At 39.4% G+C, this 13149-nt stretch overlaps 1 protein-coding gene across 4 annotated transcripts in view; it reads right to left on the reverse strand.

Moving 5' to 3' along the window:
• The window catches only part of LOC309561721 (potassium channel subfamily T member 2), a 1381641-nt gene that overhangs the window by 13011 nt on the left and 1355481 nt on the right, over positions 1-13149 (reverse strand). For all 4 annotated transcript variants that reach the window (XM_082265711.1, XM_082265712.1, XM_082265710.1 and 1 more), the window contains one exon: positions 11857-11941. In XM_082265711.1, coding sequence (XP_082121837.1) covers positions 11857-11941 — 85 coding nt within the window. The remainder of the gene's footprint in view (positions 1-11856; positions 11942-13149) is intronic.

Raw genomic sequence — 13149 nt, forward strand, 5'->3', positions numbered from 1 at the left:
TATTGGAGCGCCATCTAGAAAAAAACGTATCAGTAGGGATATAGTTTTGCAGCTCTGTATCCAGATTTTCTCGATAGAGAAGTTTTTTGAGGTGTTTATTCACAGCAGTAATCATTGGTGGCGAAGAGGATGTCTACACTTTTAGTAAATTTTTGTGGGCAGCTAGAAGACAAAAATGAGTCCATTGGGAGATATGTGTTTTAGGTTCACCTGGTTGCAGCTTGTCGGATTCATTGTGACTGAACAAAAGTAGAATAGGCGTCTTTGCAATGTTGTTCCAACCCCTTTTTGAAACCTTCCAAGCAGAGGCCTGATTGGCCCCCAAAACACATCATATTTTTTCTGCTATGTGTAGCACCCTCCTAGGTCAGATGCTAGAAGTGAGGCAAAATTAATTTTTTGCTCTACTGTTAGAAGCGGAGACTTAATTGTGTTTTGCCTACTCTGAGTTCTGCAGCTGCAGGCTTGCCTGCCCCCCCCCCTGTCTTTCCAGACGATTCTGGAAACATAGTAAGCAGGAGAAGGCAGAGTCTTAGCTGGCCCTGGATATAGTTTCAGCCAATCCCTGGTCAAGAAGAATGGCCAACAGGAGGCTGAAAGGTGTATATAAGGCGGACAGCAGAAAGTAGCAGGGTCCTTTTGCCTGCTGAGAGTGACCCAGCCTGAAAATGCTTTTAAACCTTCCAAGGCTTAGGAGAAGCCTTAAGAATCCTGGATGGTGCTTGCTCAGCTAGGAGCCATAGGATCACCCCTAAAGTCACAATAACATTTAAGGCAGCAATCTTCCTTTGAGAATTCATGCAGAGTCAAGCTGAAGCTGAGAGGAGGTCTTCAGTGAGTAGGTCACAGAAAATTCTCAGAAGAGACTGTTGCCTGTATAACCCCTTCTTGTTAGAGGGATCGTTCCAGACTCGATACCATGCTGCCAGGGTTGTGCCTTAGAGAAGTGAAGGCCTCTGTGCTTAAACTGCGTGCTACCATTTTGAGGAGAAAAACTCTTATGTTGCTTAGCTGCTTCCAGATAGTGTCCTTGTTCAAGTTGTTTAGTTCTGAAAAGGTACAGGATTGTGCATATAGAGGTTTTCTATTTGTTTTTGCTTTTTTCTATTGGACTAGATGGACTTTTTTCTATGTAACTATGTATATTTACTTTACTAAACTAATTTAGGAGGTCTAGGTAATAACCTATAACATCATGGCTGAATCTTGATATTTACAAACCCAAGCTTTGTATCTTAAAGTGGAACTAACCCCATCAATTTAACCATTTCCAAAAATAAATCCCAAGATAGAAATGTTTAATAATCCTTAATTAATTAATTAATAATCCTTAATTAATCAACTGTAGTGTTTTCATTTGCGTTCTGCCTTATACAGTGTATGACTCTTATGATTCAAGGCATGCCATGTCACAGTTAATGCCATGTCATGCATGCAGCACCACAGCAACTGCAGATATAAATAGACACTAAGATGGAATCATTTACTGTGGCAGGCAGGCAGGATCATGTATGTGTAAATATTTCTGCCTCTTCTGAGTTAGGGGCACGCAGCATGCAGCTCCCACGACCACTATGTCTGCTTTGCGGTATCCTGCTGCATTGAGCAGCCAGGGGGTCATGTGATTGCTATATGATCACAATGTCAACAAAGTTTTTATGCAGCTGTGATCCCTTTAGTGATGTTGTGATTGGCCTACAGCTATCACATGGTACCTGGGACAACCATAGCCCCATGTACCATGTGATAGCTGTGAGCCAAACACAACATACAATAGTATATTATGGCTGTTATGAATGTAACCCATTCATGACAGTTCAAAACATTGCTATTATAGTGATTATCACTTTAACAGAAATAAAAAAAAAAAAAAACCCTTATCACCCCTCCGGAATAGTATAGTGTCATTATGGTGACACTGAACTACTTTGATGGAAGTATGTAAAACAAATTGTTAAAAAATGAAAATAAAGATTTAAATTTTTTTTAAAAAATTCTATAAAACTGACTTATTTGTTTATTAGTTATTTATTTTATTTTTTTAACATACTTGCCCCAATCAGTATCCCTGATCAGTCATATGATGTTGCTGTACTGCACTAGTGAGAGTATGTAAAAAAAAAAAATGTGAAAAAAAATAATTTTAATTTAAATTCTTTATTTTCCATTAAGTTATAACAAAAAAAATACAACTTCAAAAAACTTGCCATGCCCCTTGATAAAAATACCTCAAACTGTCCACTTTCCAAAAAGGGGTAATGTGTAGTGTCCTGGCATTTTAGGGGCCTCAAGAAATGAGATAGGCCGTCAGTACATTAAGACTCATCAACTTTCAAATATGCATACCGTGGTTTGTAGACTATATAACTTTCATATGAACCAATTACATTATTGAGATTTTTTTTTTTTTTTTTACCATAATACATTGTGGCCTAAATTTATGAAAAACAATATTAGACTTTTTTTTTCTTTATAACAGAAAGTAGAAAATATATATTTTATTCAAAATGTTTAGTTTTTGAATTACATAACAATGAGAAAACCCAGTGGTGATCAAAAACCACCTAAAAAAAGCTCTATTTGTGTGAAAAAAAATGATATAAATTTCATTTTCGTACAGTGTTGCATGTCCATGCAATTGCCAGTTAAAGTAGCACAATGCTGAATAGCAAAAAATTCCTGCTCATGGTGGGGGTTAAACCTTCTGGAGGTCAAGTGGTTAAATGTAATCATTTTAAAAATTAACTAAAAGTTATCCAAATCAGAAAAGCTCTGTTTTCTTCAAACAGCTATTCGCAAAAAATAGCCATTTTTATTTTTTCTGCAATCAGATAGTTCGTTGAACAAACAGGTCAGGTTCATTATCTTAAATTTGCCATAATTTTTTCTCCCAGAGAAATAAATGGCACCTAACCTTTCCCAGTTAAAAAAATGAATTTTGTTTTTACCGATTTTTATTAGCCAAGCTATGTAACTCCTTCCATCCACAGACTGAATTAAATTTCCATTAGTTAAGGGAGCGTGTGGTTAGATATGAAATACAATAACTACTATTGATTTATAGCAGCTTTGGGCTATTGTTATAATACTGTATTTGTTCTTTAAACAGATAGCAGATTGTAGTTAAATGTAAGTTTGGGCATTACTTACACTTATTTAAAATGATCCTTTTCTTTGCCCATACAGGCATAGTTAAAATAATCCCCCTCATCCCCTCCATCTCCAGCAGTGCATACATACCTTTTCTTCTTCGCATGCCACTCTATTTGTCCGCCAGGATAAGGGAAGCACTTTATAAGCTCCCTATCTTACTCGCACAGGTGTGCACAGCCTATTACATTAAGGTGTGCACTCCAAAGCTCAAACACATGCAGGGCCGGTGCTAGACTATTTTACGCCCTAGGCAAGACCAGCTACTTGCGCCCTCCGCCCCCAAGAAAATAAAATAAAAAGGGAAGGGGTTAAAAACTCCTTTATGTCATACCCAGTGACCCTGATCTGATGGCTCCTCTATGTTATGCTGTTATACCCAGTGACCCCCATATTCCTCAATGTCACACCTGGGGACCCTAATGTCCCTCTATGCCACACCAAGGGACCCTGATGATCCTCCATGTCACACCCAGAGACCCTGATGTTTTTCCATGTCACACCTGGGGACCCTGATGTTCCTCCATGTCACACCTGGGGACCTCAATCCCCCATGGCACACCCAGGGACCCCAATTCCTCATGGCACACCTGGTGACCCCAAAACCCTGTTACACCCGGTGACCCCTATCCCCCATGGCACACCTGGTGACCCTGATTCCCTTTCACACCAGGGAACCTCCATGTCACACCCAGGGACCCTGATCCCCTGTTCTGGGGACACTCACTGGGCGGTATGAAGAGAGTGGCCCGCACTCTGCCCTCCTTCACAGTGATCCTTCTGATTCCTTCTCCTAGGATGCTCCTCTTCTGGACCACAGTGCTCACCACAGCTCCAACCGACTGCTGTGAAGGGAGAAGCAGCAGTCAGAGAACTCCGCACGTCCCTAATCCCCAACCTCCTCAGACCATTCCGGTGCCTCGTCGTTTCTGCTCCAGTAAAGGTGCCGCCCTCCAGTGCCAAGCTTGGGTTCAGGTTCAGCTCTCCTGCTTAATACCGACCCAGGGAAATGAACGGCTGCCCACCAGCTCAGTGCAGAGAGTCACTTCCTGCCCAGGGTTTACACCACTCAGCTCCAGCCAAAGAGGATCATCGTGCAGGCAGCACTCCTGTGGGCTCCCTTCCTGCCTCTTGGGCCCCCCCCCAACATTGGTGGAAAGCCAGGGCCTGGTAGTTCAGCCACTGCCCCAGACACCTGGCATCTTCCTCTGTCCATTCTTCCTCCCCCACTGCCGCCCCCTCCCCTCAGCTCACAAGGATCATTCATGATGGACAGAGAGTGCCGACTCATGGCTGTGCCCCTAGGTTGCAATGCGCCCTAGGCGGCTGCCTAGTTCACCTAGTGGAAGCACCGGCCCTGAACATATGGTACCAATCACTCACTTTGTTCATTCAGGAAAGGAAGGGGGCTGATAAATTACATACAGTATTCACTGGCCCCTTCCCCCACTCATTCTAAAACATCCCGTTGTGTGTGCCCGCAGCAGCAGTCATTGGAGAGAAAAGGATGGAAGCCGGCAGTGCTGCGGGGAGAGGGGGGAAGACAGGGCAGTAGGGGGAATCTGCACTGCATTGGGTAATTAGCCTGTGCACACGCCTTTGCTTACTTGAGTTTACTGTACATCGAACTGTGGACTCCTTTATGTGCCCCATGTGTCAGCAATGGGCCCATTTTGAGGCACCTAGCACTGTCACATGTAAGAGGGGTAGTAAAGCATATACTAAGCTATACCTAGACATTCCAATTTTGTTTGCTGCCTTGAAAAGAGTAGCAAGGGGGCATAATAAAAACATATAATGTTAAAACATTGATAATTTACTTTTTCAGGAAACAAACAGAAACAGGCCTACATTTTAAATGTAAGCATGCATGGTTTCATGAGCAGGCCCACAAGGTAATGGATTAGGTAACAGACAAGTCTTACAATTGAAAGGGAATATAAAATGTCCCTTGGTTTCTTCCCCGTATTTATGCAAAATTTATGGTGAGCAAAACAACATTTTTCAGGATGCCCAAAATGAAATACTTGAGTAATGAAACAGGAAAACACCTGTGCTGTGCAGAATTTTGAATACAGAAACCAGAACTGTACATACATGCTTTATAATATATAAATTTATATTTTCAGAGGAAACAATTTTCTGCTTTTTTACTCATAATTACTATCCCCAATCTGCTGGGTCATCCATGCATTTTAGTCGTGCAAACATGAACAAACATTGGAGTGGAGGGAATTCAGAGTTTCAGAAAAATACTGTTTACTGTGATACTAAGATAAAGGGATATATAAATTATGGGGATGAAGCCTGATGATATACAAATCCCAAAATTCATCTGGATTGCAAGTGCTATATTTATCCACACAACATAAGATTTGTCTGCAAAACCTGTTCTCTGCCTGCATGTTTTTTTTTTTAGACTAAAGGTAATGTATAGTGGTTTTGTTTGTATTTTTTTATTATGGTCATAAGCATGTACCTATCTGTGAAATATTAAATATTACATGAGAATATTGTAATGTAACCTTTTTTGTTTACTGGGCTGTATGTTCTTCACCTGTATAACTGCCATATGGCAGTTTGGGGAAAACATAGTCTTCATTCCTGTTTGGATTGTTTGTTCCATTCCAAAGTAATCCATTCCTGTTTAGATTATTATTATTATTATACAGGACTTATATTGCGCCAACAGTTTGCGCAGCGCTTTACAAAATGAAGGCAGACATTACAGTTACAATACAATTTGGTACAAAAGGAATCAGAGGGTCCTGCTCGTCAGAGCTTACAATCTAAAAGGGCGGGTCAATTGATACAAAAGGTAATAGCTGTGGGGAATGAGCTGATGGGGAAAGTGAAACAGTGTTTTAGTTAGTAGTCGGATAGGCTTCTTTAAAGAGAAGGGTTTTCAGGGCTTGTCTAAAGATGGATAGATTAGGGGACAGTCGGACAGATTGGGGTATAGAGTTCCAAAGAATGGGAGAAGCTCTGGAGAAACCCTGGAGGCGAACATGGGAGGAGGTGACAAGGTCCTGGAAGAAACGAAGAGAGCTGCTTGGTTGATATTTTGAGATCAGGTTAGTGATGTAGCTGGGGGCAGAGTTGTGGATGGCATTGTAAACTATTGTCAGTACTTTGAATTTTATTAGTTGGGTGAGTGGAAGCCAGTGAAGGGATTGGCAGAGAGGGGTGGAGGACACTGAACAGTTGGTAAGGTGGATAAATCTTGCAGCAGCATTCATTATGGACTAAAGGGGGGATAGTCTATGTAAAGGTAGTCCAATGAGGAGGGAGTTGCAGTAGTCGAGTCGGATTTTGGTTGCTTCTCAGGACCCATTAGGGTACTATGGGAATGGGACTAGGGAAATTTCACATTTGATATTTCCTTATTAAAGTTGTCTCATGGTATCTAAGAATGCAAGCCTCTAAAGTATAGTTCCCTTAGATGACTTCATGCTATAGAAATGTCATTGTAAACTGACTACATGAACAGCCCAAAGACTGCACCAAGTGAAACTCCTGCACCTCTCCCTGTAAGACTACATCCTGGAAAACTCCCAGCCTGGCCTAGCTATGTTTCCCAGCAGTCTGCCACATACCTGCTTCAGGCCAATGGACCCCTGTTCCAGGACAGCCTGTTTCCAAATGCTTCTCCCATAGTGAAGTTAGGAGAAGGAAGAGTCCACACAAAGAAAGCCATTTAGCTGTTTACTTGAACATTAAACATTACATATGTATAGCTCCAACCATGCCAGACAGGTGACCGTACATTTGTTCTTAAGCACCTCTTCTCCAGGCAGAATACATTTTTATTTTTTTGTAGTTATTCTTCATAACAGAGGTCCTCCAGCCCCTAATTAGCTTTGATTCCCTTCTCTGGACTCTCCCCAGTTCAGGGACATCCTCCTGAGGACTCGTGACCAAAACTGGGTGGCAATTTGAAGATGTAGCCGAACCAGGGTTTTGTAAAGTGGAAAAATTATGGTTGTATCACCCATTTTAATGTGTGCTAAGAGTCTGATAGCCTTGCTTGCTGCAGCTTGGCATTGCATCCTATTGCTGAGTCTGTCATCTACTAGATCCTTTTCCATCCTTGGTTTTCCCAGATTTTCTCCTCCTAATGAGTAACGTACATGCATATTTTTAGCTCCCCAGTGCATTACTTTAAAATTTTCAATATTAAACCTTATCTGCCATACAGCTGTTAACTCCCCCTCCTGATGATGTCCTGGTGACAAAACGCGTAGGGGCAAAGATACACAGCACTACATTGCTTCCGCTAGGTGGAACGCACGCTGGCTCCAATACACATCAGTGACACGAAGCAGTGGCAAAACAGCATATACTGACGGCAACATTTTACGGGTGCCAGGGGGAAGCACCTAACAATGTGAGCGTATACACAACATTATTTAGGGATTTTTTAAATAAATGTGATGATATTTCTTCTGTTTTTTTTTTTTTTTTTGCATGGAACATTACGGTACTGCAAATAAGGCGTGTTTTGACCTACCTCAGTGTAAACTAAGGAGGTCAACAACCTGTGGTAAATTTGGTCCTAGGAGGGCAATGGAGTGGTGACAGGACACAAAGATTGTTATTTCACCGCAAAGCACAGCACTTTCCTTTGGTTAAGAAAGTGGAGCACTTCATTTCCAGCACTATATGCACTTTGAGGATCTGTCAGCACTTTATATTTTAGAACTGCTTGCATTTTGAGGATTGTATTCAACTTTTTCATTTTAGGGGACAGCACATCTATTTTCACTATTATTTTTATTGTTTGTGGTACCATAAGTCATTGCAGCAGCTTCCCATTTTTGATTTGAAGTTATTTCCCTGCTTTTCTTAATACTATCAGCAAACACTGTGATTGAACCATTTATTCCAACCTCTATATCATTTATGAACAAGTTAAACATAATTGGTTCCAGGACAGAGTCCTGGGGCACCCCTCTCACAACTTTAGACCATTCAGAAAATATGCCATTTATCACTATACTTGCTCCTAGCAGTCTCTATCCCTGAAGATGCCCTATTGGAGGAAATGCATTGGGAAGAGCCAATATTGTTAGGTCACTGCATTCTCTGGCTGCTTGATTTTGTGGCAGGGTTCTCATCGATGATCATACTGCTGTGATTGATTGCTTTTATGTAAGTGCATCTATTTTTAAACACATTTTTTATATAAGACTTTACTGCACTATGGAGCTCTCCTGTTTTAGGTATTAACTGGCTACCCTGGAATGTGAGGAAAAATTGAGTTTCATGTTGGTGATGGGAGCAGGGGAAAGCTTAATTTTAAGCCTTCGGGGAGATTTTCTTATTCATATAAGCTCTGCTGTTTTGTGCTGTCGGTAAATTGCTATATGTTGCACAGGAGCACTGGAGCACAGCTGTCATCAATTTCTTGCAATAAGACCACTTTCATCATCGTCATGTACTGATCTTCATTGTTGTGGATTTGCACTGGACTTCATTTGCACAAGTGGACTAAGTTGTATATACCTGTATAGGAATTGGTAAATTGTTTTATGCAACAAAAGCACTTTCCATCACAGTCATATATTGATCTTCGTTGCTGGAGATCTGCACTGTGGATTGGATTCCTATTTTTACAGTTATATGAATTGATAAATTGCTATTTTGCAAATTTTTATTTAACTCATGTTATGATTTTTTTAGCACATTTTCTGTAAGGTTTTCACATTTACATGTGGAGATATTATGTATATAAGTTAATTCTTTGTTGGTTATATGCATTCTTAAAGAGACAGACACATTTTAAATGGATAAGAGCACCTGATTTTTCCTTTTTGATTTATTTGGTAGCTTTTTATTCAGCCCCACTTGGTGCAGCCATCAATATTGATCTAAACGCAGGTTTTATACTAATCTCTTGGCTTAATACTGTATGAAATGCCTTAGAGAAAACTACTGTAGATATGCGATATCCACAAGCTTTCCTGTATCCAAATTATAGCTTACCTCCTCATAGAATGTTAAAAGGTTGGTCTGGCAAGAACAGTCTTTCATAAATCCATGTTGGTTACTACTAATGATGCTATTAGCAGTAACCAACATGGATTTCGGAAATCAGCAAATCATCAAATTCAGGGATACGGTCCACTATCATTCATTCCAATATCCCACTCATCTCGAGTCCCTCACCTCCCCATTGGTGAACTCCGGATCTGGGGTGTGTGGTTGACTTCTTGGTGAGGGTGGAGCTTCACCCTTCAAATGGTATTTAGCACAATGAAGGATTTGGCCACAGTCTGTTTGGTGATTCCTGGGATAAGGACATTCAGTGCATTTGACAGGGCAAACAAGCTTTAAAAGGTAATGAGTAGTTCCCCTATGGGGGATTTTCCTTTTGGCCCTTTCCCTCTTTTGTTTCCTCTTCCTGATGTTTTGAAGTGATTACATTTAAATAGGTTCCTGTGGGAAATACACTCTCACGGATACATCTGCTATTTTTATATCTCTTTATTTATAGAACTACAACACCTGAGGGATATGGGCTTGTAGCCCCTCTTCCCCCCTTCTTTTCCCTCTCCCTTCTCCCTCCTTCATGATGTTTTGGGACTCCCACAGTAAACATCCATGTGGATAGTACACTAGGAGGAGAGTGTATTTATTCTCCTTGGCTTTGGTTGTGTGTTAATGCCAGCTGTTCCCTCTGAAGATTAATTAAAGGAAATTACAACCTATAATTACTAATTAAACATCTAGCCTACAAATTTTGCCTATAGGCTTGCATACTGTATATGTAAGCAAATATGTAGTATCCAATATATATGTATATGTACCATCCAAATCCACCATCATTTTTCTTTTTCTTACTGGACATATTCGTTTAAGTAATTGACTGGACTTGAAGTTATTATCTGTGAGGGTGATGTGTTTCACCTTCCCTCACGGACCACCCTGGACCTTACACCTGAGAAAACTGCACTGCCCCTCATCATGTGTTGCGTGACAGGTATATTTATTTCAAAGTATTTTCTTTGTTTTATTACATACTTGCCTTGTCGCTTATTTGCCATTTGAACTCAAATATTTTTGATAATGATTGTGTGAAATCATGTTGTTTATAATTACTAATTATAATATTTTGTTTAATTATAGTTTTAATGGTATTTTGTGTCATATGTGTGAGATACAGTATAAGAACAGTCAAAGAGGTCCTGAGGAGGTGGTATTCCCACGAAATGCATCAACCTTATCTTTTATGTGTCTGGGACACCTCCATTGGCAAACTGTAGGATGGTTCTCTAGACCATTGTGTTTGAATAAACGCATGTAACATGTGACTAACAACTGGATTGTTTTTATAAAAACAATTTTTTTGTGTGTATGTTGTTGTTTTGATACTAAGATTAAAATAGATTTTTTATAAAATATACTGTATGTATTATTACTTCTGAAGGTATATACAAAGTCCCACCTATTGGTTCTGTCTTTCCTTCCAATAGTTTACATACTATTGATGTTAGGCTGACTAGTCTGTAATTTCCAACTATATATCTTGACTCTTTTTTGAGTAATGGTACCATATTTGCTTTTTGCCAGTCTGCTGGTACCATTTTGGTCAGTAAGCAACATCTAAGTGACATCTAGTGACATCATCGGGCATATCTGAACCCTACCCTAAACTATTATTTAGTCTCTTATCAAGGCAGCTTGTGGACACACATGGAGTCAAAGCAATGAGTTATCCTGTAATAGACAGCTTATTCCTAAATTTCAGGCAATGAGACTGTACCTAAAATCTAGCTATCTTTTCTCTGCTCTTTGCTAATGCATAGTTCTCCAGAAATCCTTTGTCATGTATTAAATGTTTATTTGTAAAACAAAGAATGTATACCTATAGTAAAAACATATAGGGGAATATAAATACTGTGAAGCAATGAATGTGACATTCACCAGATATTCACTGTAGGTGGATCAGTCACTGTAATTTAAAAAATGTGCACCAGGATGATTCACCTGCAGTAAATGTTTGGTAATATCACATTCACTGCTTTATTAAAGTGTCCCATAGAGTAAAACTTTGTTTTGTAAATAAATAAAAAAAAAAAAAATAGCATTTCCCCAAACCATGACAGTTTTCTTTAAAAATCATCAAATTCGTCGGAACATCTATATGTTTAGCTACTTGTTTTCCTATGATCTTGAAGCAAAGCCCAAAAGAACATTTGACTGAGATGTGCTTTGTAATGGCACGTAATAAAAAGGTACTTCAAATATCAAATTTCTATTACCGAGGGGCGTCAGAATTGCAAACACTATAATTTGTGATAATTGTTCTATCATGGCTATTGAAACTCACAAAATGCTTAGTCCATTTCAGAAGTATAGTTACCTCCTGTTCAGTCATCCATTCTGTGATCTTTTGGCACTTTGCGTTAGGATGGGATTGTATTTGTTACCTTAGTAACAGCAATAAATGTTATTCTACAGTTATTAAACAAATGCCTGCTAACAAAATAAGTTCAGATTCATTGTGTCACTCTTTCTATTGCTGACCCGTAACAATCTAGGTATGTGAGAAATTTCAAATCTGTTTCAATGTGTCACATTAGAGGTTAAAAATAATTGCATGAAACAGTGATGGAAGCCAGGTGGCATAGAGTGAACTGTTGCATGAAGGATGGAAAACAGACAGAGTGGAAGAGAACTGCCTGCTCTCCTCTCTTGACTTACACAACATCATTCAGTTCCAGTCTAGTGTCTGGGGAAGGATTGATGAGGATGTAGGACAGCGTGTTCTGCTGATCATTCATTTCATCTAGAAAAAAAAAAAAAAAACATAGTTATTGCCTGAAACATGATGAAAATACAGTGCAAAAGCCACATAATTAAAACAGATACATTCCTAATTAGTGAAGACAACTGGAACATAGTAATTATTAATGATTCTACAATTTGTTAGTGATTTTCAAATATAACAATTCTTCAAAATTATTCAGGCCTAAAAGCTGGCCACCCACATTCACAGTCCATTCATCATCAACAAAATGTACTACAGGTCGTGTTGCTGTCTGGCCTAGCTATACATCCATTTGCATTATGCCTAATCATTCAGATCCTCCCACTATGCATTTGGGGACTATTTATAATAATCTGACTGATTAAAATGCCTCGATGTGTAGACAACTTGAAACAAATCTGTTCTTCAACCTATAATGTATAACTATGGGCAAAATAAAAAATGTCACGTTTTACAGTATGTTGGTAGGATTAACACAGCATTCCTTTTTTTATTATTCTGAGTTCCACCTGTAACAGTTTATTCAAAGGAAAGAGATACACTGCTCAAGGTAATGGGAAGCTTGATGACCAACAGTGGTGCTCGCCCCGGCTCTCCTCCGTGGACAGTCAATAATGAAAAGAAATGGCTGCACTCAGATGTTGTCAAAATCCAGGTTTATTGGACATCCCGATGTGGCAAAAAAGTGGCAAGGTAGACGCGTTTCACACACTAAGATGTGTGCTTAATGATTAAGCACACATCTTAGTGTGTGAAACGCGTTTACCTTGCCACTTTTTTGCCACATTGGGATGTCCAATAAACCTATTTGAAACAGTTTATTACCTGCTGATCCAGCCAGTAATGCTGTTATTTCCAATGTCGTTTAACAGACCAAGCTGTCCAGCAAAGTATGCAGTTAGAGGATCGAGACAAACAATTTTACACTGATAGGGGTGCTTACATTGGTCAGCTAGTATTATTTTTTTAACTTAGATTTTATTCATTTATTTATAAAATTTAGAGTTATAGTAAGTCAAAAGGTACAATGTGGTAAACAATAATGCATATGAATGTGTACATGAAAAGAAGAGAGAGATTGAGTAAATAATGGCAAATATACCAAATGGTTGCGGCGTGTAAAAGGAAACGGATAGTATATATTCATAGTGGGTGTCCATCAAAGACTACCATAATGAAAAGATATGTTGCGTCTTTATCCAAAGCTTAACCACTTCTGGAGCGGA

This window comes from Pelophylax lessonae (genome assembly GCF_965119305.1).
Source record: "Pelophylax lessonae genome assembly, chromosome: 8".
In the NCBI taxonomy this organism is placed as follows: Eukaryota; Metazoa; Chordata; class Amphibia; order Anura; family Ranidae; genus Pelophylax; species Pelophylax lessonae.